The 27,101-nt window shown below is 37.8% G+C and overlaps 2 protein-coding genes across 8 annotated transcripts in view; one reads left to right on the top strand and one right to left on the bottom strand.

Annotated features, from left to right (window-relative positions):
• Window positions 1-23,530, top strand: part of POC5 (POC5 centriolar protein) — a 39,761-nt gene extending 16,231 nt beyond the window's left edge. For 5 of the 6 annotated variants that reach the window (XM_036020435.1, XM_036020436.1, XM_036020432.1 and 2 more), the window contains 6 exons: window positions 2,339-2,443; window positions 7,320-7,499; window positions 8,656-8,809; window positions 14,884-15,152; window positions 18,731-18,907; window positions 21,589-23,530. In XM_036020435.1, coding sequence (XP_035876328.1) covers window positions 2,339-2,443; window positions 7,320-7,499; window positions 8,656-8,809; window positions 14,884-15,152; window positions 18,731-18,907; window positions 21,589-21,732 — 1,029 coding nt within the window. In that variant the 3' untranslated portion in view covers window positions 21,733-23,530. The other variant, XM_036020437.1, reaches the window with a different exon arrangement.
• Window positions 23,531-23,712: 182 nt separating this feature from the next.
• ANKDD1B (ankyrin repeat and death domain containing 1B) overlaps window positions 23,713-27,101 on the bottom strand; it is a 54,799-nt gene continuing 51,410 nt past the window's right edge. For both annotated transcript variants that reach the window (XM_028506633.2, XM_036020438.1), the window contains 2 exons: window positions 25,721-25,852; window positions 23,713-24,723 (listed from right to left, as the gene is read on the bottom strand). In XM_028506633.2, the coding sequence (XP_028362434.1) occupies window positions 24,662-24,723; window positions 25,721-25,852 (194 nt within the window). In that variant the 3' untranslated portion in view covers window positions 23,713-24,661. The remainder of the gene's footprint in view (window positions 24,724-25,720; window positions 25,853-27,101) is intronic.

Here is a 27,101-nt window from a genome sequence, read left to right as displayed (position 1 = left end):
CATATTAAATTTCTCACTTCCATCTGTGATATGTTTTTATTCACAGATGAAGTCTTTTCTTTTATTGATAAACAACACTTTTTTTAAATCCTCACCCAAGGACATTTTTTTTTCATTGTTTTTAGAGAGCGGGAAAGGGAGAGAGAGAAACATCAGTTGGTTGCCTGCCTGATGGACTGGGGTTCGGACCCACAGCCCTCTGGTACAGGACGATGCTCCAGCCAAGTGAGGCACACAAGTCAGGGCAACAAGCAGCACCTTGTATTTCACTTTGGGTTAGCCCATTAAGAACTCGAGAGTCAGGTTCAGGTGTCTGCTAATTTTGTGCCTCCAGACAGCAACTGAAACAAAGCAGGTGGGCAGCAAATCTGCGGCTGCCCCAGGAGGATGGTGGCTTTCAGAGAAGAGGACTCGCAGCAAAGACTTCAGCTGCTTGTCTGCAGATGCATCACTCACTGTTCTAGACAGAGGTTATGACTAGATAGAATTAACTAGACAAAGATTATGGGTTTTTCAAAATAAAAAAACCAAACATACATTTCTGTTGGTATTACAAGATATAATATAAAATTGAACTTTTTCATAGTTTACTTTTTTGAAATGAGATATTAATGTCATTCATTTTTTCTATTGCCCTCAAAACTATATTCTAAGTTTAATATTTGAAGTTTAATGTTTTAAATTTTAAGGTATCACACATAAAAAGAGTTGTATGTATACATCAAATTTTTGAAAATGAAAGAAGTGAATAACCATGTGCCAACATACAGCTTAAGAAAGAGAATGTTAATATCTAAGAACATGTGCACTTCTCCATTTTTAAACATTTACACAATGGAATACTTACAGAGCAGAGAGAAAGAATGAACTCCTACCTTTTGCGACAGCATGGATAGAACTAGAGAATGTTATGCTAAGTGAAATAAACCAGACAGTGAAAGACGAATACCACATGATCTCACCTATAAGAGGAAACTAATGAACAAGATAAACTAATGAATAAAATAGAACCACAGTCATGGAAACACGGAACAGACTGACAGTTACCAGAGGAGAAGGGTCACGGGAGGGGGATGAGGATGGAAAGAAGAGGAAGGGACTAGTCAAAGAACAAGTGTGAATGGCCCACAGGCATGGATAGCAGTATGGGGATGGACTGTGGGAGTGGGGGGTGGGATGCATGGAACAGGGCAAAGAGGGAAAAATTGGGACAACTGTAATAGAGTAACAGTTTTAAAAATGAAAATTATTTAAAGAACCAGGATAAATGTATCTCAGTAAATGAATCCAGTTTACAAAATCTCTTTTTAATGTGGCCTTTTTTCAGATACTTATTTCAGTTACTCAGTTCTTTATAAGAGTGAGTATTATCTTAGGATTTAAAAGATTTCATGGCTTTTTTTTAAGAAGAACAAGAATAATATCACTGAGGAAGTACATCAAAATGTAACAATTATTTGCTTTTATGAGTTTATTGAATCCAGAACAAAATTATTAAACAGTTGAGAAACATCTTATTAAAGGTACTAAAGGTATTTTAGGGAATAGAAAGATGTTTAAAATCTGGCCTCTGCATTTCAATTCTAGTCAATTAAGACCTTTTTGTGTATGTAGCAAAACTTTCAATGTATGGTTGATTTTCTAAAATTAAATGTCAGTGACCATACAGGATTGGGCAAAAGTAGGTTTACAATTGTGAGTACATGAAACACAGAGTTTATTCTTGTATTATTTTGTAATTATTGTATTATTTTCCATATGAACAACTATAAAACTACTTTTGCCCCAGTGGTATTCATTCTTTTTTTTTTCCCTATTTTAGTTTAAACTCATATTTATTTTTATTTTTTATTGTATTTTTTCCATTACCATTTTTGTGTATATAAAGATTTTTTGGTGATTACCAAGATACACATGAGATTTCTCTTTTTTTCCCCTTCATTCATTGATATGTAATATATTCATATTGGGCGGTTTTTTGGTTTTTTAAAAGATAATAATGAGGTTAACTGGATGAATATAGTAGTGATTCATAGGTATTCTCTAGCTTTTTTTTTTAAGATTTTATTTACTTATTTTTAGAGAAAGGGGAGGGAGAAAGAGGGAGAGAAACATCAATGTGTGGTTGCTTCTCACACGCTCCCTACTGGGGACCTGGCCTGCAAGCTAGGCATGTGCCCTGACTGGGAATTGAACCTGCGATCCTTAAGTCCACAGGCCAGCACTCAGTCCACTGAGCCACAGCAGATAGGGTACATTTTTTGATATATGAGAAAAATCGCTTTACCAGTTGCTGTTATTACAACATCAGAATAATTGGTTTAACTGCTGCTTACAGGTGATTTCCAGCTTGTCTCATGCCATAGGCAAGCAAAAGGAAAGGATAGAGTTGATGAGAACATTCTTCTACTGGAGAATTGGCCATGTCAAATCCAGACAAGATGTAAGTATAAAATGAAAAGATGACTGACAAATACTAGACTCCTGAACTTGAAAGTGTTTAGGATCATATATTAGAAAAAAAGTTAAAGGTTTTATTTTCTAGTAAGTCAAAATGAATTTATAATTTAATGTAGCTCTGATTTTAAATGAATTTGATTCAGTATAGTTTGGGATACAGTATAGTATAGTTATAACTATAGTTGTAGTATCGCTCATATTTTATAGATCTATTGATATGTCATTTCCTACTTCATAAAACATCAATAAGAATTGTGCCTAAATTACAAATACCCTGGAATGCCTTTAACAGATTTGACTCAGATGAGATTATGTGGAGAAAAAATTTACAATCTTTAACATGTATGCTTCCTGTATTGTTTCTACTTCTAAAGTGCCTGAAAAAATTCTCTCAAGAAGAGGCAATGATATATTTATACATTATAAAATTGTATAAATGTCTGTTGTGTAGACTTGCCTTAGCATAAGAATTAAAGAAAGCCATGTCTGTATAGCTTTTTAATTATACTCACTTTGTACATAATTTAAATTTGAACATTCCTTATTTTAGTTAAATAAGAGCTGAATCAATATATCAGAGTAAATATAAACTGAGACAGAATAATAGTTTATTGTGTCAGAATCTGAAAAGTATGAGTATGGACTTCAAGTCAAGATGGAGGAATAGGTAAATATGGCTCACCTCCTTGCACAACCACATCAAATTACAACTAAAATACAGAACAGCCATTACTCAGAACCATCAGAAATTGAGCTGAATGGAAGTCTGACAACTACGGAATTAAAGAAACCACATCCATCCAGACTGGTAGGAGAGGCAGAGACAAGAATGGATTAGCATCACATCCATATATGGTAGATAAAAATTTGGGAGGAATATCTCAGGAGCAAGGAGTCCGAACCCCAGCCTAGCCCAGGGTTCCAGTGCCAGGAACAAAAGTCCCCATAACTTCTGGCTTCAAAAACCAGGGCAGATTGAGTCAGTGGAAGAAACTTTTAGAGTCCCAAGCAGTATCCCTTAAAGAACCCACACAGGAACTTACTTGGACTTTTTCCCTCTGAACTCCAGCACTGGGGTAGCAGCTTAAAAGGCACCAGTGACATACAGGGAGGAATTCAAGTGTGTGGCATCAAGGTGGGAGCTGGGGGACAGCTTTCTCCCAGACAGAAATGAAGGCAGAAGCCATTGTCCCTTTTCTGAGCCCTCCCCACACAGCCACAGAGCTGGCAGGCAGGTGCCATATCTGAGATTCTATCAAGCTGGATAACACTGTTTGCCCCACCCTGGAGATCCCAGGAGATTCCATCCCACCCAACTTACACCCATTAACGGTGGTTTTTCCATATGATTGACTGGTGTTGGCTCAGGCTTCACAACTCCCTAAATCCTATTAACCAAACAATAGTAGGCCTCAGTATGTCCCCCAGTCCCTGAACCTCTTGTTCCATAGCCCCAGGCAGGAAGTCATAGCAGCTCTACCTAATACATAGAAACAGAAGTAGGGAGGCTTCAAAAAGAGGAGACAAAGAAACATGGCCCAAATGAAAAACAGATCACAACTCCACAAAAAGAACTAAACAAAATATAGATAAGCAATGTATCAGACGCAGAGTTCAAAACACCGATTATAGGGATGCTGCAGGAACTTAGGGAGGATCTCAGCAGCATGATAAAGGACTAGTCAAAAAGTGTATACACTAATTAAAATAAAGAACAATTTACAGGGAAACAACAGCAGAATGGATGAAGCCAAGAATCAAATCAATGATTTGGAACATAAGGAAGCAAAAAGTCAACCAATCAGAACAACAAGAAGAAAAAAGAAATTAAATTCTAAAGGTTAAAGATAAAGAAAATATCTTAAAAGCAGCAAGAGGAAAGAAATTACCTACCTACAGAGGAGTTCCCATAAGACTATCAGCTGACTTTTCAAAAGAAATTTTGCAGACCAGAAGGGATTGGCAAGAAATACTCAATGTCATGAAAAGCAGGGACCTATAGCCAAGATTGCTCTACCCAGCAAAGCTATTATTTAGAATCAGAGGGCAGCTAAAGGGCTTCCCAGACAAGAAAAAAACTAAAGGAGTGCATCATCACCAAACCATTATTATATGAAAGGTTAAAGGGACTTATTTAATAAAAAGAAGATCAAAACTATGAACAAGAAAATGGCAAAAAATACAAATTTATCAACAATTGAATCTATAAAACAAATGAAGCAAACAGGAACAGAGATAGAATTATTGATATAGTAGAGGTTTTCTAGTTGCCAGAGAGGAGGGGAGTGTGAGGGAATGGGTGAAAAGGCAGGGGGATTAAGAAGTACAAATAGATAGTCACAGAATAGCCATGAGGATGGAAAGTACAGTATAGGAAATGGAGTAACCAAAGAACTTATACACATGACCCATGGACATGAACGATGGTGTGGGGATTGCCTGAGGAAGAATGGGGTGCTGGGTAGAGAGTGGCAAAGGGAGAAAAATTAGGACAACTATAATAGGATAATGAATAAAATTTTTTAAATTTTTGTAAATTAATAAAATGGAGTAAAAATGGCCTCTTCAACAAATGGCGTTGGAAGAACTGGACAGCTACATGCAAAAAAATGAAACTTGAGCACCAGCTTACACCATACATAAAAATGAATTCAAGGAGGATAAAAGATTTAAATACAAGCCCTGACACCATTAAAGTCCTAGAGGAGAACATAAGCAGGAAAATCTCAGATATTTTACGCAGCAACATTTATACTGATATGTCCCCTAGAGCAAGGGACATAAAGGAAAGAATAAACAAATGGGATCTCATCAAAATAAAATGCTTCTGCACGGCTAAAGAAAACAGTATTAAAATAAGAAGAGAACCAACCATATGGGAAAACATATTTGCCAATGATACCTCAGACAAGGGTTTAACCTCCAAAATATATAAAGAACTCACACGACTCCACTCTAAGAAGACAAGCAACCCAATTAAAAAATGGGCAAAGGACTTGAACAGACACTTCTCCAAGGAGGACATACAGAGGATCCAGAGACACATGAAAAGTTGCTCAGTATTGCTAGCTATTAGAGAAATGCAAATTAAAACCACAATGAGATACCACTTCACACCGGTCAGAATGGCCATCATAAACAAAGCAACAAACAACAAGTATTGGAGAGGTTGTGGACGCTAGTACACTGTTGGTGGGATTGCAGACTGGTACAACCACTGTGGAAAACAGTATGGAATTTTCTCAGAAAACTAAAAATGGACCTGCCTTCTGACCCAGCAATTCCACTGCTGGGATTATATCCTAAGAACCCTGAAACACCAATCCAAAAGAACCTATGCACCCCAATGTTTGTAGCAGCATAATTTACAATAGCCAAGTGCTGGAAGCAACCTAGGTGCCCATCAGTAAATGGATGGATAAAAAAACTAGATTGCATAAATTCCATTGTATATTTACACAATGGAATTTATGCAACAGAAAGAAAGAAGGAGCTCCTACCCTTTGTGACAGCGTGGATGGAACTGGAAAGCATTATGCTAAGTGAAATAAGCCAGGTGGTAAAAGGCAAATACCATATGATCTCATCTTTAACAGGAACCTAAACAACAAAACAAACGAACAAGCAAAATATAACCAAAGACAGGGAAATAGAGGACAGGCTGACAGTGACCACAGGGGAGAGGGGAGGGAATTTCAGGGGAGAAGGGGAAGGGTTTACAGGAACAAATATAAAGGACACATGGATAAAAACTAGGGGGGGTGGAAACGGGAGGGAGGTGGAGAGGGATGGGGGGCGGTGGGCTGAGATGGGAGTAAAAGACAGAAAACTGTACTTGAACAACAATTAAAATAAAATTTAAAAAATAAAAGTAACCAGATAAATTGAAAAAAAAATTTTAATGAAAAGTATGAGTTTGTATCTATCTTAGAGTATAAAGTCTCAACAGTGTAGAGAAAACTATATATATATAAATCTTTCATGTAATGCTCATGCGAGCCATCAATTGATCGCTATGCATTTAATTCTAAGAGGTTAATATTTGAGGAAAAGGTATTTCTATTATAAAATATGATTTTTTTCTTTAAGCATACCTCTTAGTGCTTTCATTTTTTAATTCCAATAGATTAAATTTACATTAATCAAAGTGAAAAGAGCTATGTAAAATAAGTATTTATACCATATTTTGAAAGTTATTTATCAAGTGACTTAATGAGAATATATTGTTTAAATGTTAGCTAAAATAGTTGAGGCTGTCATCACTTTTTGAAGAGCTTTTGAAATGTAAGAATATTGAAAATTGGAACTACTTCAAAAGAATTTAAAATAATTGATAAAAAGAATGGCATATATTCCTGTTTGGGTCAGTTTGGCACTATATATGATGCAAAGTATGTAAATTAAGTTAATCTTGCTCATGGTTGTGGCTACTAAACTGAAGAGAGAGCAGTGCCACCTGAAGCCACAGTCCACTTCCTGCCTTCCAGCCACTGTTGTTCTCCTTGCCCTGCTTTCAGCTCAAGGGCATGCAGATTCTGAACTAAGATGGCAATTGGCAAGTTACTCATTTTCTTTCACTTGTTTGTTGTTGTTGTTTCCCTAACTCGATTAGTTACTTAAAATGATATAAGGGATACGAAAGAGTTTCGGCTCTGGGATAAAGCAAGGCTTTTTCCTATCTGCTGTGTGACCTGGGCAGATTACTTAGCCACTCTAAGCCTGTTCTCCTTTCTGCAGATAATAATTACACAGGATTGAGTGATAATGTATGTATAATGCTTACCACACTGTTACATGTCTTATTACAGCCGGGACATTTTCCAGTACACTGTGTTTTAAGGTTGTATCACTTCATGTAGGTTTATGAAGGTAAACTAGCTGACCAGCACTTCCAAAGAACTTTGCTGAAGAAAGTCTGGAGAGCCTGGCGTTCCACAGTGCAGAAGAAGTGGAAAGACGTGGTGGAGCGAGCTTGTCAAGCAAGAGCTGAAGAAGTTTGTGTACAGATTTCCAATGATTATGAAGCCAAAGTTGCTATGGTAAAACATTTTCTTTATAATTTTCACTTTCCTTTAATAGAAAGAAATAAAGATGGGTAGCATCACTCACAGTTAGTCTGTAGTTGGGCAGCATGACCTAGTTCTCTAATTCCATTTAATGCAGTTTGTCTTCAGATGAGACTACTTGACTATTTGGGAAAGAACAACACTAAGTCAGACTTCCAGGCTTATTTATTCTTTCAAATATTATAGCTCTTATGGCCTCCAAACTTGTGTTGAATTTCTTGTTTGTAGACATGTACCTGTCTCTTGAAAATGTAAATCACCCATAGATGCCCTACATCTCTAAGATAGTGCACTTTCTTATGCTCTTCTTTGGCTTTTATTTTGCGAAGAATAGAGACCAAAAAAAAAAAAATGTTTATCCTCTTGTTAATTTAAATGAACTTTTTTTCATGTAAGGTTGATTTAAAGCAGTTGTATATAAATTGGAATTATTTTCCCGTTGACTTTTAATAATAAAATGAGCATTGTTTCCATGGGAATACATTTAAAACTCAAAGTGAAATAAAAACCATACTGAAGAATGCAGTAGGCCTCTTGAAATCAAATATACTAACAGGGAAAAAATCATCATTATAGTACGAGTTCTTAATATTAAAAGTCAGTGTCATAATACAGATAATTTTCAGCAATTGCAAATGACATGCAAGAGTCTGTTTAGATTTGCTCTATGGGAAAGTGTATTGTAACTAATACCACTTTACACTGTGAATTCTGTAGTAACATTTAGTTTTTTAAAATTCTGTTAATATTGCATGCATTTAGTTATTTTTTTTCTTAAGTGTTGAGGGCTATCTGTGGCCTTTACTGTGTTTTGTTCAACATCCTACATAAAAGATTTACAGTAAAAACTGGCATTATCTTTTTGTATAATTAAAACACATCAGCAACCTTCAGTGGGACTGGTATGAAATTCCCTTTGTTTGAACTTTGACTTCCTGGTTAGAAATGAAAATGGTTTGTTGACAGAAACAAAAGAAATTGAGACACGTAGCAGAAGAGGTATGTGGGAAATTGTATTTAGTATTTCACATAAAAATAACTTCACAGAATAAGTTTATTTTTAACAATAAATAATATTCTTCCTTATGAATCTTTTTCTTTTAACAAACAACAAAACTCCTTATTTTAGTTATCTGGAGCTTTGGAAAATGCAAAAGCTGAAATCCAAAGAATGCAGCATGAAAAAGAGCAGTTTGAAGATTCCATGAAGAAAGCTTTCATGCGGGGTGTTTGTGCATTAAATCTTGAAGCCATGACAATATTTCAAAACAGAAATGATACAGGTTAGTGTCTTACTTACGATTCTCTGCCTACTTTCAGAAAGGACTTGGGATTTCAGTGACTGGTACAGCCTACAGTGCTAATTTTCTGCAACAGCTATGTTTCATCCAGGCACTGTATTTTTAACTTCATAGTGTCGTTCCATTTCCAGTTTTAAATGTCATGAACATTCACTCCTGTGGGGTTACTCATGGTATCTTAGATATGAACAAGTAAACTGTCAACTCTTAAGTATTTAGGTTCAATGTTACCATAATGCTTTGAATGTGTAACATTTTTAAGGCTCTTTAATAATTATAATGCCTTTAAGTTCAAAGCTTCTATTGTTTTTTTTCCTAAGTAGCCAAATTCCTTGGACTATTTTTTTAATTAAATATTTCTTATCTGGTCATGGTTTCCTGTTTTTAAATATTGCTTATTTTCCAGTTTAAGAGAAACCTCAACTAAAATTCATTTTCAATAGTTATAAACACAGGATTATCTATAGAAGTAAAAAAATAATAATAATAATTTAATTTCAAGAAAAGTCAATATATTGGCTTGGATCTGAGTTGTTTGTGTCAGTTTCATCACCATGGCTTGGAAGAGCATATGACAGAATCCTTTGCCACCAATTTACAATTAGCCCTATTTTCCTTATTGGGTTTTAGTTTTCTTCTCTTAATAAAGAAGATAATTTACCTTTTATTACCTGCTTAATAGGTGGTTCTTGTGGGAATACAGTGAAATATACTTGAAAACACTTTAAAAGACAAAAAATACTTGGGCCTGTAAAATGATAATTGTGATATGGTTACTATAGTCTTCATTCATTCAAGTTGGCCTCCCATGCTTCATGCAAACACATGAGTATTTTTGCAGTATTATAGTAAATCCTATTTGAGACTCATGGTTAACTTATCAATGAGACAGTTTCATTTCGTAACAGCATTAACATGATTCCATTGGATTCCAGAGGATCACTCCTCTGTGCTTGTTGTGCCTCATTTTTGTGCATCAACAAACTTTTATTATTTAAATTGTTCATGTTGCGGGTGGCAGTGAGTTAAGGCAAATTTTCTCTCTGAAACAGTTTGACTGTGTGGCCCATATGTAAGTTAGAAACTTAGAATTATAGATTATCAAAGCTAAATAGTTTATCTTGCCGATACCCCAAGTGTGCTTGATTTCTGTAATAAATGGTCTTTTAATTGAGTATCAATGCTGAAAACAACTCACTATCTCCAATAATAGGACAGTCTGCTTTAGTTCTAATTATTAGCAAGTTATATGTATTAAATTAAAAATTCACTTATCTACTTAGAGGAGATATTGGGCTTCACAAGGTGACAAATTATTAAAACATATATAATTTCTTTAATCTGTTTCTCATAATCTACTTATGAAGATTATGAATTGACTTAGGACAAAGTATTTTGCCACTTTTGTAAACTGAATATCTTAAATAAATACAGCTGTCTCATACAGGCAAACATTCATAATAGGATTCAGAGAAAATACATTCTGATAATTACCCAACATGATTTGTTTTGTTCCTGTTGCATTCACATTTAGCATCTTCTGTGGCTAATGTCAAGTTCTGGGAACCCAGCTGTTTTAAGTGGCCTTGTTAATCCTAACAGTGAGGGACAGATATAACAGGAATAAGAAGACATAGAGTTAAGCAATAGTGTTGGTGGAGCTACCAAAGGCAAAAGTTCAGTGTACGAGGCAAGACCAAAAAAACACAGGAATTATCTTCTGGAGGGCGGGCCCCTTGTAATGCAGGCTTCCCCCACTAAGTGAATGTTCTAGGGACTCCTCTGTATCAGTGTACCAGCTGGTGGTGTTGTGAGAGTTTATGTTTGACTCCAGTGAATTTTTTTGAAGACTTTTTTAATGTTTGTCCATTTCATGATGGCTGATTTACAAGTGCAATTCCCCACACTGTGCCGAGTGTTCAGCAGTTTTTGATGAAAAATGGCATGATCCCTGTGCCCCACCATACCTATTCACCTGATCTCACCCTGCAAGACTTTTTTTGTTGTTTTCCTGGATGAAAAAAGTCCTCAAAGGGAAATGTCTTGTTGATGTGGAAGAAGTGAAACAAAAAAAAAAAATGGCAGAAACACTAAAAGGCATAAAATTGATGAGTTCAGAAACTGTTTTGAGCAGTAGAAAAAAGTTTCAATAGGCGTAGTGCATCAAATGGAGGGTACCTTGAAGGTGACTGAAGTTTAAACACATAAGAATAAATACACAGTTTTTTATAAATAAATTCCAGGGTTTGGGGGGTCCCCCTTCATAATCTAATGCTGGATTTGCTCTGTGATGTTTAGGTTTTATGGCATTTTAAAGACAGCTGTTAATCCTCACAAGAAAAAAATTATATTTGGCCCCTTCTTTTAAACATTTGCTTTTTATAATGCAATTTTTTTGTTAAAAAAATTTTTAATCCTCACCCAAGGATATGTTTATTGATCTTAGAGAGAGAGGAAGGGGGTGGAGAGAGAGAAACAAATGTTAATGTGAGAGAGAAGCAGCGATCACTTGCCTCCCATATCCCAACCAGGGATAGAACCTGCAATCTAGGTCTGTGCCCTGACCAGGAATCGAACCTGCCATCTTTTGGTGTATGGGACAGGGCTCCAACCACCTGAGCCACCTAGCCAGGGCATAATGCGATTTTTAATAATGCCAATGTGCCTAATATATCAGTCTTGTTAGAACAAAACTAGTATTTGATTTTTTTTTATTTGTCCTGATTCTCTGCTGTCTGTCATCTGCAGTGCATCGAAGTTTATGAAAGTTAAAGTAAGAATAATTATGAAAACTTAGTTATTTCACAAACAGGAAGTGTATACATCCACCCACATCAGTGAGCGTTGGTCCACCTATCTTTTCTTCCAGGGAGTCCCTTGGCCAGACATGACCTGTGCATTGGTCCCACATCTCATACGAAGTCTACCACCCACCTAGAAAGTGACAGTCAGAATCACTTTCTATCAAAAACATGTTAAAACTCAGTGTGTGTATGTGTGCGTGTATTTCAAAGTAAAAGTATTTTATATTGAATTAGTCCCTTTTATCAAATGATTTCAAAAGACCCCTGCATTATAATCCTTATTAAACTTTGTTAATAAAGTTTACATATTTTACACACATTTAGTCTAAGAAAAGGACTTATTCCAAGGCCCAAATTTGTAGATGGAAAGAGAATAACATAGAAAACTATTTATCCACAGGGTTACACACTCTATTTAGATAGTCTGAAACATCTCAGTGACTGAATTGTGAAACCCTCACCCTGGTCTTTGGCATCACATAGATAGAGTTTTAGAAATTTTAACCAAATTTTAATACTGGGAGTGAAAACTCTAAAAAGTACCCTTTATCCTAGCTTGTGGAAGCTGATGTTCACTCCCTTGACCTAAGGAGAGAAGGTTACATGTGTTTCATAAAAATCAGTTAAGTGTGCAAAATATGCTCTTAATTCATGACTTACATAATCTACCTGCAAGAGCTCATTTTTTTTTACAATATCAAAATTTACTTACTGATTTATTATTATTTGCTGGAAAATCAAAAATAAAAATACATTGTTTTGGTTAGGAGAGGAGCAACAAAAGGAAAAGAGTGTATGGTGATACAAAATTATTCTAAAGATCTAAATAACAGGTCATTTATTGGGGTAGTTGCATGAAATAATGTGAAAGGGCATGTGTCCTTAGGCTTGTGCAGTCTTACTATTGTAATGGTTGTGACTGCAGTACACTTTACTCAACTGAGGTAGTGGCTGAGCACATAATTTATTTTTATCTTTTAAATAAGAACAAGGCATTCATTAGCTTTTACATGTTGAAAGAAGTGGTCTGAAGTCTTTAGTGGTTAATGCTGACATTAACCAGTTAATACTGCCATTAACCAGTTAATACTGACAAACTAGTAGCTGAACATTGTATCCAATCTATGACAAATTTCTACACTTCTATTAAAACCAAATTGTAGGGACTTCTGGCCAAGATGGAGGCATAGGTAGATACACTTTGCCTCCTTGCACAACCAAAAGAAGACAACAACAAATGTAAAAACTAAAAAAAAAAAAAAAAAACCCCAGAAGTGCCAGAAAATCAAACTGTATGGAAGTCCAACAACCAAGAATTAAAGAAGAAACACTCATCAAGGCCAGTAGGAGGAGTGGAGATGGCAGCTGGGCAGAGAGGACTCGAGGCAAGGCAGGGGCTTGTGGAGCTCGCAGTCCCACATTCATGTGCAGATAAACCAGGAGGAACAACTGGTGAGTGAGACAGACCACGCAACTCAGGGCTCCAGCGAGGGAGACATACGGCCTCAAAACACCAATTGAAAACACCTGTGGGGGTTGAGGCAGCAGCGGGAGAAGCAGCCTCACAGGAGAGTTCGTTGGAGAGACCCACAGGGTCCTAGAATGTACACAAACCCACCCAACCGGGAATCAGTACCTGAAAGGCCCAATTTGCTCGTGGGTAGTGGAAGAAGTGACTGAAAGCTGGCAGAGAGCGGAGCAAGCAACATTGTTCCCTCTGGATCCCTCCCCCACATACAGCATCACCAAGCAGCGATGTGGGTTGCCCCGCCCTGGTGAACACCTAAGACTCCGCCTCTTACTACATAACAGGTGCTCCAAGGCAAAAAAAACATGGCCCAAATGAAAGAACAAATCAAAGCTCTAGAAAAAAATACAACTAAGTGATGAAGAGATAGCCAGTCTATCAGATGCAGAGTTCAAAACAGTGGTAATCAGAATGCTCACAGAAATGGTTGAGTATGGTCGCAAAATAGAGGAAAAAGTGAAGGCTATGCAAAGTGAAATAAAGGAAAACGTATAGGGAACCAACAATGAAGGGAAGGAAACCAGGACTCAAATCAATGATTTGGAGCAGAAGGAAGAAACAAACATTCAACCAAAACAGAATGAAGAAACAAGAATTAGTGGGGGAAAAAAAAAACAGGAGAGGCTTAGGAACTCCCAGGACAACTTTAAATGTTCCAACATCCAAGACATAGGGGTGCCAGAAGGAGAAGAAGAGCAATAAATTGAAAACTTACTTGGAAAAATAATGAAGGAGAACTTCCCTAATCTGGCAAAGGAAGTAGACTTCCAGGAAGCTCAGAGAGTCCCAAAGAAGTTGGACCCAAGGAGGAACAAATGAAGACACATCATAATTACATTACCCAAGATGAAAGATAAGGAGAGAATCTTAAAAGCAGCAAAAGAAAAGGAGACAGTTACTGACAAAGAAGTTCCCATAAGACTATCAGCTGATTTCTCAAAAGAAACCTTGCAGACAAGAAGGGGCCAGAAAGAAGTATTTGAAATTGTGAAAGGCAAGGACCTACATCCAAGATGACTCTGTCCAGTAAAGCTATCATTTAGAATGGAAGGGCAGATAAAGTGCTTCCCAGATAAGGTCAAGTTCAAGGAGTTCATCATCACCCAGCCCTTACTAGAAGAAATGTTAAATGGACTTATCTAAAAAAAAAGATGATCAAAAATACAAACAGTAAAATGACAACAAACTTATAACTATCAACAACTAAACAAACAAAAAAACAAAACCGAACTAAGCAACCAACCAGAACAGGAACAGAATCACAGAAACGGAGATCATGTGGATGGTTATCAGCAGGGAGAGGTGGGGGAAGAATCGGGGAAAAGGTACAGGGAATAAGAAGCATAAATGGTAGGTACAAAATAGACAGGGGGAGGTTAAGAATAGTATGGGAAATGGAGAAGCCCAAGAACCTATATGTATGACCCATGGACATGAACTAAGGTGGTAGAATGATGGTGGTAGGGGAGGTACAGGGTAGAGGAGGTACAGGGTAGAGGGGAACAGAGGGGAGAAAAAAATGGGACAACTATAATAGCATCATCAATAAGCTATATCAAAATTAAAAAAACAAATTGTAGCTATTATATTTTTTTTTCTATTTTTTCTTATCCCCTTTATCCCCATCCTCCCTGTGACCTACCTATTATGTATTTTTATTGTTGGGGGGTGGGGGTGAAAGCAATCTTGGAAGCATTTTAATGGAATTAATTTGTGATTTATAGGGATAGACTTCACAAATAATAAAAAGGAAGAATATGGTCCCAGTGTTCAAGGAAAAGAGCATCCTGTTCATTTGGATTCTTCGGTACCCTCAGCAGTTGCACCAGCACCATCCTCATCAGCAGCCACCGTGGGAGTGACCAGCACTGCTGCATTTCCCTCTGTGGCTTCCATCACTTCCACCGGGGCTGCTTCCGCTTCCTACACCCACCTTCCTGTTTCTGCTCCTCTCGGTGCTGGACCTACAGCTCCTGCTGCACCGGAAGAAATGGTTAGTGAGGTCCATGTGGGTGCCTGCGCTGGGAAAGTGTTCCTGACTTGTTTGCATATTGGATATTTTGAACTTAGAACATACTATCTCATGGAGAAAAACGCCTATATGGTTTTAGGCCAAGTCACAGAAAGTAATACACAAAGTGGCTGAAACGTTAATTTGTAAGTTCTATTAAAAGTTCTATTATAGTAGTGATAATTGAACAAAACTATATAACTTCTTTGTTTTACATTTGCCAAAACTACTTGGGAAAAATAGATTTAATTTAGAGGTTTTTTTTAATTTTAAAGAAAACTTGTTATATTAAAGGACTTACTAGGCAATGGCCCTTTTGTATATTTGCTGTTCAATGGCAGCTTTCCCTTTTCCTGGATGCAGGATGTTATTAACAGTACTACTCCATAGTAACACCGTCTTGATTTGGTTAGGCTTTAATTTTTGATTCACAAATGAAGTGAAAATAGGAACAGTGTTCCTAGAGTCACCATTACAGAATGCTTAGAGCGGAAGAGTGTTGTCTGGGAGTGGAATAATTGTGCAAGAACTGACGCAAAGTGAAAAGAACCATGCTGTTAAAACATGGTAAGAATCGCAGAGAGAGCAAGCACCTTGTGCTTCTGACTCCTCAGCCTCCTGGTGCTAAACCTGTACCTTCAGTGTATCTCAGAGAAAAGGTGTAGGGATACAAGGCAAGCTTATCAGGCTCACCTCTGCAGGGCTTTGTTTTAAAACACTATACCCTTCCCTCCTCTAGCTCAGCATAAAGGCATGTATAATTTTATAAAGATCCTGAGATGGTTTTGATGTGCTTGTCTCCCTCTTCTTCCCCACCTGACCACTTTCACAGGAGGAAAGGTAATGGCAGAACAGGTCTTAGGTCTTACTGTCCCCCTGCAGGCCATCAGAAGGCACCTTTACTGAGAGTCAGCAGGACAACTGGTCATCCTCAGCATTCCAGCTGCCTTCTGGGAACTGCTAACTTTAGGGGAAAATATATTGAGATCTGCTGTTTATCATGTTTGCTCTTGATTGAAAGAAGTTTAAAAAATGTTAAGAGAAACTTGAATTTGTGAGGGAGCTTTGACTTAGAAATAAGACACCAAAATTCAACCCTGAATATATTCAGCTGTGTTTATTTTTCATGATTATGCACTTTGATTTGTGATTCTATACAGATGATCTCATTTAAATAAACATTTAAATTTCTGGTTTGTCATTCATATTGCATATAACACACATGAGCTAGATTTTTTTCAAAATTCTCTTAAAATGTGACTACACCATTTATTCATCTGCATTTATACATAAATCTGAAGATGCATGGGAAAAATTGAATGAATGCGTGTGCTTACCACACTTTTTGTTACTAACTTTTATTTATTTATTTTTTTTAGAGATAAGGTTTTTTTTAATTTTATTTATTTATTTTTAGAGAGGGAAGGGAGGGAGATAGAGAGAGAGAGAAACATCAATGTGCGGTTGCTGGGGGTTATGGCCTGCAACCCAAGCATGTACCCTGGCTGGGAATCGAACCTGGGACACTTTGGTTCCCAGCCCACGCTCAATCCACTGAGCTACGCCAGCCAGGGCTTGTTACTAACTTTTAAACACGATTGATCACCTGAGTTAATTTTGAAGTCTTTGAAACTTGAAAAACAGCCCTTCTTCAACCCCACCCCTCCAACTATGTTCTACTCCTGCAGAAACAAATACACATTCAGTTTCATTCACAGATGTACAGCCTGTAGGGCTGGGGAGAGAAGAGAACCACAAATCAAAGTGTAAGGCTAGGTTTGTCCTTCCTTGTATAATTATAATACTCAGATTCACCTCAATATGTCTTCTTGTTTTTAAAAAGAACCAAAATAACAAAAGTAGGATTTACAGTTGTTCAATTTAATGCAATAAATAATAATACAAGAATAAGCTCTGTTTGTGTACTCACAACTGTACACCTCCTTTCCCCCACCCTATATATTAGCTGGATAACTTACCTAGTGTGAAATCATCATTGTTAGGAACAGGAAAAGAAGAGAGATTCATGATCCAGACCTAGTTATTGTTCTCTCCATTTTACTCACAGAGGCTTCCTGCGGACGCTCAAAACTTTTTCCAGTCTTCCTCAGTACATCCACCAGCTAAAGGGAAGAGTGTGATTTGGGAAACAAGTAACTGGAGAAAGGAGGATAATCATTCTAGTGAAGTAATCTCCTCACTTGCAAAAGCCTTTCCTTTCTGCATACATTCTCAATAGTTAAATTTCAGAATTTCATGGTGGGAAACATTTTTCAAAAAAAAAAACATTAGGCAGTTATACAAGCAAATAAATTGCAGTTCATGAGTTTGAACAATAGATGGTGCTTTGCTTTTTCTAACTGCATTTGAGATACATAACTGAGGGATTTTTGTTAGATTTTTAAGCTATTTAATAGTTTATCTTCTAACTTTCTCTTCATCTGAATGAATATGAAAGGGTATCATCAGGCCATTGCTGCTGCTCTCCCATTTTGTAAATGACGAGCCTGAGGCTTAGAGAGAGTAACGTGGCTGTGGACACGATTAATAACAGAAGTAGAATATAAAATACTGCAGTTCCCTTTCTTTTCTTATTCCTTTTGCTTTTGGCCCAGCTAATGTAATTAGCTGACAGAGGGAAAAAGTGAGTACACATATGTATTGCTCCTGATGTAAATGTTTTTCACGAAGCGCTGTCTAGCAGGAAGCAACAAAAGCTGTAAAAGCTACCATGTGTGACCTTTTGATCAGATTATTGCACTGTTTTGCAGTATATTCCACAGGAAATCTCATAAGAAAATTGGAATTCTTTTTTTTTTACAAAACTTTGCTATGTATAATAGAGAACTGAGATAATTAGATAAACTGCAGTTTGTTGGCTTTAAAATCTCTCAAAAATTATAGCAGTTCTCTATTCATGGAAAAGTACGCTAAAAAAGCTAAGAAAAAGGGCAGAACACAAAGCATTTGCTTAATGATGGTATTAATCATGCATAAGGATCAGAAGAGTTCATAAAACAGATGAGTGGTTGCCCAGGGCTAGAGGTGGTGGGGGAAGGGAGATGGAGACGACTGAAGGGTGCGTGAGGGAGGTCTTTGTGGTGATGGGATAGTTCTGTGTGATGGTTCTTGATTGCTGTGACAGTTACAGGAATCCACACATGTAATAAAGTGATACAGATCTGTGCCCATGCATTATGCCAACGTTAGCTTCCTGGTTTTAATATCACAATTATCAGGGTGAAGAATACTCAGGATCTCTCTACACCTTCTTGGCAACTTCCTATAAATCTATAATTACTTCTAAATAAAATTCCTCTAAAAACTTTATGAAGTCCTATAAAATAGTTGGCATACCAAAGTTAAAGTTTTGCAGTGCTCAGTTTTATGTTTTGATTTTTGTCTCATTGTTTTAAATTTTTATATTTTCCATGTTAAAGTTGGTTGAATATACAATTATTTTAAGTGCCTATGTATTTTCTTCATAAGTTATAGAACCAATAGTACTGTAAATTTGGCTGTGGATTTTCTACCAACTGGGTATTTCTTTGCTTCTTTAGCACGTACCCAGAGTTGTGACATCTGCACAGCAGAAAGCTGGAAGGACAATTACGGCCCGCATCACGGGGAGATGTGACTTCGCTTCAAAACACAGAATTAGCAGCAGTTTAGCTATAATGGGAGTTTCTCCTCCCATGAGCTCAGTTGTTGTGGAAAAACATCATCCAGTCACGGTGGTGAGTCCGCATTTAATAACCTTTTGTCAAAATCATTTTCCTGAGATTTATACACAATTAAACACTTAAATGACATGCTGAGGAGATCAACATTCATGATGACCAGTTCTTAGTCTGCCTTCTACTGTTACACGTCTTTCTATACTTAGAATGATCACACCTGCTCTGAATCTGCCTTTTTTCTTTTAAGAAATTAATTTCAAAAACATTGTTTCTTCTCAATAGTGTAAAAATGATCAAATACAAAAAGTAATCTAGTATGTCAATGGTCAGAAGGGTAAAATATATAATTACTCATTAATTTAAAAAAATAAGGAAAAACAGTCAACTCATTAACTAGCTGTTCATGTAGCAGGTTTTTGATTACAAGAAACATTTCCCTACTTTAATTTTTGCTCCTTTTAAAAAAAGTCATCTTCCCCTTTTTCAATACAATTGTCAGCATATTTCTTTTTTTTTAAATTTTATAATTGCTAAATGTTTCTAACTTTTTTTTTAAAGATTTTATTTATTTATTTTTAGAGAGGGAAGGGGGGGAGAGAGAGAGGGAGAGAGAGAGAGAAACATCAATGTGCAGTTGCTGGGGGTTATGGCCTGCAACCCAGGAATGTACCCTGGCTGGGAATCGAACCTGGGACACTTTGGTTCCCAGCCCGCGCTCAATCCACTGAGCTATGCCAGCCAGGAGCATATTTCTAGTTAGGAAAAAAATTCAATTTACTATAAATGCATGTGCCATAAAGAAAAGTATATGGAATTTAAGCAATAATAAACAAAAATGCCCCTAAGTTAGTGCCCCAGTTGTGCTACTTATTGCCTTTTTGATCATATGGAAAACAAGTAAAATATGGGGCCTCCATGTTCTCTTGTGTAAAATGGGAGTGATGAGACTACTTAGCTCCTAGGGTTTATTGTCAGAATTTAGGGTTAATGTGAAAATTAAATGAGATGTAGAAAGGTACTTTGTAAACTGTAAACTATAAGCAAATTTAATTTAATAAAAATTACTAGGGAAGGATACAGGGGTACCTCTGTATTATTTCTTATAAACTGTATGTAATCAATAATTAGGTCAAAAAGCTTAATTTTTAAGGCTATAAGACTATATCCCTAAAGAGAAACAGGATTGATTTCAAAAGAGAATAGCCCTCTATATAAGTTCTCAATATTAGACAACATCCTGCCTGCTCAGTATGTCAGAGTATCAGCAAAAAAGACATATGGAATGATTTTAAGTCCTTTTTCTTCTGGTCACTAGATTAAGTCCAGAGAAGCTGGACTGATGATTTAAATTTAGCCTCAGGTAAAGCGCGACCACAGTGAGGTGGAAGACTGACACGGAGGCACCACGTCAGATAGAGGACGGGGAGGGGGAGGGCTGTCGCAGGCTTCATAAACTGGATGGACTCTGAAAGTCCTTAGATGACATCTCTATGTATTGTTTAATATGTGAGATCATCAGAAATGAGAAGACATGAACACATTTTATTTTTATCAGCACTTACGAGGTATATAAGGATGTCCACTGAGACAAAGAAGGCTCACAGAGAACACACGTGTTTATTTTTAATTTAGACAACCTTTTGCTTTTGGATCAATAATAGAAATTCATGATTTACAGAAGAGAAATAAGGAACTGAACTAAAGACTTATAACCTATTTCTGATGTTTATCTCCCAAACTGCCCTTTGCTTATTCAGCTCATGCAGCACTTCTCCAGTAACTGGCCAGGAATCAGAAAGCCACACACAGCTCCGATCGTTGCCTAATTTGGATTATGTGACAGACACGGTGGCAGTCCTCTGTAAAATTTTTCACCTTTCCCCAGGAATCAAAATCTAGAACTACCAGAAACACTTATTACTAATAAAACAGTAATCAAATCTCTGACACTGTAGCCCCACCTGCGGGGTGATTGCTTGCCCCTGGGGCTACTTCATTCTGGACTTTGTAGATCATGATAACAGTGGTAACGCAAATCCACTTCCACGGTTCCTCTTACCTGTCCTCCTCAAGGAAAAATACCTCTTTCAGCGGGGTTAGATTAGGGGGTTAGCAACTAAAATTTCCTACTAGTGGCAAGAATATCTTCCATTTGTAATGATTACCTAGGCCTCTAGGAAGACTACCTCATGTGTGATCATAAAATGTTTAGTCAACTCCCAGGTGAACCAGGTGAAATATGAGGGACCTGCTTTACACTGGTTTGAAGCAAGGACCAGACCGGATTCCTCCAGGGCTTCCTGCATGTTCCCCAGGATTGGACTCCACATATTTACAATCGGATACAAGGAGGAGGAAGTTGGATAGAATGAGCGGATAGGAGAGCTTGGGGTGGACCCTTCTTCCAAACACCACAAAGTCCCTTTCTATACTTAGCTTCTATAAACATGACAAGATTCCACCCACCCGAGGCCTCCTTGAGGAATAGATGGCTCCCATGGCTCTTCTCGTGCTCCTCTGGAGTACAACTCTGGTGCAGATTGTGGGTATTGGGCAGTCAGTCTAACTGGTGTGGGTTTCTTACAGATAAGGACCACATCTTGTTTGTTTTAATGGCTGCTTCATCCAATTCATTGCTTATATCCACTGATACAATGATTGTTAAATTATAGATGATAAAATGATATTTAATATGTATAATTTTATGGGATTATTAAAACGGGTTTTTATCTTTTCAGCAAACCATTCCTCAAGCTGCTGCAGCAAAATATCCCCGGACTATTCATCCTGAAAGTACTACTTTGGCTTCCAGATCTCTCGGAACCAGATCAACTCATACTCAGTCTCTCGCAAGCGTTCATTCCATCAAAGTGGTTGACTAAAATGAATATGCTCATATTAGGATCTTTTAAGTCCTCTGGTTTTATCAAGGATTGGAAGTCGTTAGTTTTACATTTTTCCATCGTGGATACATGATGCTCATCTTTTCAAAATCACAAGAGACTTTTTCAAGCCACACCATCATTTGTAACATATGTAGGATTATTTTAATGTTATTTTTTAATTTAAGCAATTAAGTAAAACATTTTTAAATTAAAAAGAAATTGGACTATATTTTTTAATAGATTCAGCCTGTGGCTGATTATATCATCAAAGTATATAAATTCTATTCTCTATATACTATTCCAAAATTAATCATTTCCCGTGTTACCAAGTAAACTTTTCAAAAGTGTACTTTAAAAATTATTAAAACTATTAGAAACTAAGGTATTTTTATCTTTAAGTGAAAAAGATAAAGACTAAGAGTAATATTTTCATCACAAATTTTTTTGTGACTGTAGTATATTTATCTTCATTTCCTAGTACTTTAGTAATTAAAAGTAGGGGGAAATAGCAATACCTATGAATAATTTTTCATGTTAAAAGGGGGAAATTTACTAGCACAAAAATGGTTACAGAAACATCAGAAGAAAATTTCCTTTTAGAGTCAACCTATTTCTGATATTCCTCCTCGCCTCTTTTGAAACTGTAGTTTTGAACTCATATTGTGTTCTCTGAACATCCACAGCATCCTGTGGTAGTGTAGCCCTGGGCAACGCAGCAAACCTTCCAAGCCTGGTAGAGACTTTTCACTGGTTGGCCACTAGAAGGAAACCACCAGGGCGAAACTGAGCCATAGCAGGACCAGGCTTCTAATGGTTTGACTGCTGGCTGCCTGGGCCGAAGTACTTAGGGGTTACCTAAAAACAAGTCGAGTCTGGAGGATCTGTCTAGGACCTCAATTTTCATATTTTTAACAGAAATAGATATATTTAATAATCTAAAGCCTCTTCCATTTTGAATATGACCTAGCTGTATGCTCTAATAGTACTACAGGGAACAGTTTTTTCTTACTGCCTTACATTGTCAACAGGACATCAGAGAATATGTGAGATAGGCAAATGTCTCATTTTTTAAAGGGGCAAACAAAGGCTTTTGTGAATTATTAGGAGTACCTGGCCATGTCTTAAAGAGTGTTAGATCCTTCCCACACAACACTTGTCCTGGGTTCTGGCCAAGCTACTCCTGAGGCTAACAGCTCACGGATAAGCACAAACTAACAGCACCTCCTCTGCTGCCTAGGCAAGGGGCATACTCCTCCCCAGGGCTTCCCCCACTCTCAGTCCAGTCATCAGAGATGCGTGGGCTCTGTGTTGTGGTAAACAGGTCAGTTCCTCCTCTCCCCGCTGTGTGAACTGCCCTGAGATGCACAGCCATCCCGTCTCTCATCTCTTGGAAGAGAGTGCCCTCCAGAGCAAATCAGTTGTACTTGATACCCAGTGGCAGCCAATTTAGTAATTCACCCTGGTCTTGGCTCTCCCTCCTTCCCCATATCACCCCTTTTCCTTCTCTCCTGTTTCCTTGGATTTGCACTCCTGAAAAAGGCAGTGGCACACAAACTTGGGCTTCAGGCTTTGCTTTTTGAAGAATCTAGATTACAATTAGGAGTGGTTTTCAGTATGCAAGCCATAACCCTGTGGACAAACTGAAGGCCATTTTATGAACACTAATTAAGAATATTATAAGTATCTTTTTAAACTTTACCTGAGTTCTGAAAACTATATATTGTCTAAAGCATCAAGTAATTAGTGTTAGCCTACGTTAACTTAAATTTAATGATTAAAACACTTTGTACAATAAGAGTATGTTTTCATATTTGTTTTTATATAAAGAGGTTACCAGATTTGGGGGGGGGGGGGGAGGATTGGCAAAGTCACTAGAAACTGAGCAGATTGAAGACCATATGGAGGCAAGACTTTTCACTGAATACCTTTGTTAAAAACTTTGGGGAATCATGTGAGCACGTTACCTTTTTTAAACACTCAGAATGTTACATGGGCCAAAAATGTGGAACTATAATTCACGATAAAATAACTGGACCAAAATTGCTCATGATATTATTTCTGGCCTTACAGACCTGGAGTCAGAATTTGAGAATGAAGGGCCTTAAATTTTAATGAATAGGTGCATATATGCTAACATAAATTGATACTTGATTTCATATTTATTTAGTAACTTTCTCAGATTATAAAAATAATACATGTTCATTGTGAAAAAAATTGGAAAGTACCAAAAAGTACAAGGAAAATAAAATCACCTATAATTAAATCCCCAAGAGAAAAAAAATATTGGTATATATGCTTTGGTCTTCTTAAGTAAAATATTACACATATGTGTATTTAAAGCCAACAGCACCTACAAATTTCCAAAGCCAGTTTCTCTTACAAAAGAAATAGTAGTTAATGATTTCACACTATGGGCATGAGGTGACACATTTCACAGGTATTGCCCCTTCATCCTCAGCAAAATGCTAGGGTAGGCATTTCTCCCATTTTGTAGAGAAGGAAACTGAAAATTTGGGGATTTGAATATTAGAATGCCCAAAGGTTCGTAAATAATAAGTGGCAAAACCATGTGTCATCTTAAAACCCCAGGTTTTCCCGTATGCTATGATGCTGCCCCCATCACATTTTTTAAGCATGATGTACAAAACCCTCCTAGATTATGCTATAACATGTTGCATTAAATGAAAGAAATGGGAAAATCTTACACAACTGGCCTTAAGCAAAACCCTCCCAAAATTTCAACTTCTCAGTGGTTGGAAAGTATAATACCATTTTTTCATCTGTTAAAGGATCCTGCTACCACCATCTTCATAGTGGAAAGGAAAATCAATTCTACTGCTAGAGGAGCTTTATGGCATTAAAGAACTAAATTTAAAAGCACTGTATGCTGAGTGGAAAATCATTTAAATGCAATTTCTCTAGGCACTTATGAAACTGCACATTTCTTGGGCTCTGAGTCAGTTTCGCTTTTGAATTGACGGATCTTTTCTGAAAAAAACAGCATAACATTTATTATTAATGCCTAACACTTATTAGGCACTTACTATGTAGGTGTTATTATGCACTTAACCCCACAACAGCCCTTTGTCACAGACAGCTTCTTTTACTAGGTAATAAATGAGAACACTGGCAGGCTGGCACAACTTCTCCAGACCACATAGCCTATTAGCACTGGAGTGCCGGTACAAGTCCAGAGCTCATGCCCTTTACCACTTCAGAGAACTGCCTCTAGTCACCCCCTGGGGATTCTTATGGGGACGCTTTCCCAGGAATGAATAAATATAAGGTCGAGGGAACAACCCCAGTGCTATGAGGATAATGTCATAGAAGGTAGGCTTTATCCATTCGTGCATTTATATTCTCAGCCTAAGGTAAAGCTGCATCATGAAAATAATGGCAGCTGCTGAATGGTTATTATTACATGCAAGTTATAACAACACCTAATTTACTGATAAGTTTTCAAAGCATCTTCCCTGACAATACAATCTTTGACAGAGTGATTTTTTAGCAGTAACCTCAGCTGGCAAGGCAACAGCCTGTTTGCTCTTTTCTTTCAACCTAGACATACCATTCTTAAGGACACTGACTTGCACTTTCCCAAACAGGGACCAAATAGCATTTGGAGCAAGACAATTCTTAGTTGTAGAGAACCTACAACCTGATACATAGGTTCAGTGTTCCTGTCCCCCTGTCACCTTCCCCACCCTCTCACTCCTGCCCACACAGACACATAAACAAAAAGACCCCTATACTTGTTCAAATACCCAGCTGACACTGAGGTAGACACTGAGAACCACAGGGCTAAAAAAAAAACAAGACAAGTACTAATTGAGTCATTCACCAAAGGAGAAGCTGAATATTCTGACTGAGCCACAGTGATCACCCAGCTGAGGCTGTTGCTGTTTGGGGCAGCTGTATTTCTGTCAAGGGTCCCCTAACATTTTAAGGGAGCAGGAGTGTCTGTTTATTGAAAACTGCCACTCACCAGCTAGTTCTGGGAAACCTGTGCGCACCAGCTCTTCATACAGGTGCTTGACTGGTGTGTCCTGCATCATCAGGGTCCCATGCAGCCAGATGAGCAGAGCCCTGTAGCCATGTTCGCGGAAGCTGTCCTTCCCTATGCCAAACACAAAAGGTCAGAGGCCAAACACCACCTGCTGATGATGTCTCTTTTTACTGCTGTGATCTCCATTCTGAGTTTTCTCTCTGGCTGTGGTTGCAAATTCACTCCTCTTCTGATGAATGTTGGGTCAAGGCCCAGTGGAGGAGAGCCCTTCCAGTTGGCCTCACTGGAGCTGCCTCTGGGTAACCAGTGTTTGGACGACCCCAGTACTTCCCATGCACCTACTGTGCTTGACCTAGCCCAAAGGAGCGGACAAAGATTGTACAGCTGGGTCCCTGCCCTGCAATCAGGAACATTCTTGATGAGAAGTGGAGCTTTTTGAACACAAAGGGCATTGTTTCACCTGGGGACCTTGTTAAAATGCAGATTCTGATTCAGTCGGTCTGGGGTAAGGATCTGCATGTCTAATAAGCTCTCGGGTGCTGCTGTTGCTGCTGCCGTCCGTCACCCGCACTCCAAGCAACAAGCATAGACCATCCCACTGCTCCAGTTCCTGATAGAAGTCTGAATCCCCACCATCCAGGTCACTGAATACTAGGCCAAATACTCACTGGATACTGAACCCTGAGAAGTGGTGGGGGAGAGGGTGCTGGAGTGTGGAGATGAGAATCCACTGGCACTCCAAGCAGTTCACAGTTACAAACACATGACCAGCTTCTAGCTCTATCAAGTGTATGCCCCTGAGCAGACAGATGCCATAAGAGAAGGGCCTGAGCTCCAGGGAGGGAGTTCATTGGACAGATTATTAGAGGGGCAGGTGTTTTGGGAAGAGCAAAGTGTGTGCACAAAGAATGCACTCTGAGGTGAATCCTCCTAATCTTACCCTTGTCAAACTAATTTTTCTCAAATATCATCAATAACATGTCAATCTTTTGCTCAAAAGTCCACAAACTCCCTGGTGCCATTACCTGGGTCACACTATAAATAGATCGTGAATGTTACTGTTAGGCCAACTAGAGTATAAACTCCCTCAAACATGCGCCAGTTTACCTAGCAGATGTACCCTCACCTGGCCTAAACACACTCTAAGCACTCTGTAAGACTGGACTGAAACATTTTAAATTCCCCTTACCCTCATGGCAAGTACTCTGAGGGTACACTATAGTTCCAACTTATTTAAGTCAAGAGAGATTTCCAGAAGACAACTGTTGGGAACCGCCCGGCCTGGTTTCAGAAGCTGTAACCCCCACATGGCTAAGGCTGAGTGACTGACCTTCAGAACATAAGCCACTAAGAAGACAAA

This window comes from Phyllostomus discolor, chromosome 3, assembly GCF_004126475.2.
Source record: "Phyllostomus discolor isolate MPI-MPIP mPhyDis1 chromosome 3, mPhyDis1.pri.v3, whole genome shotgun sequence".
NCBI lineage: Eukaryota > Metazoa > Chordata > Mammalia > Chiroptera > Phyllostomidae > Phyllostomus > Phyllostomus discolor.
Note: the sequence above shows the minus strand (reverse complement) of the source record. Positions and strands in the feature narration are given on the sequence as shown.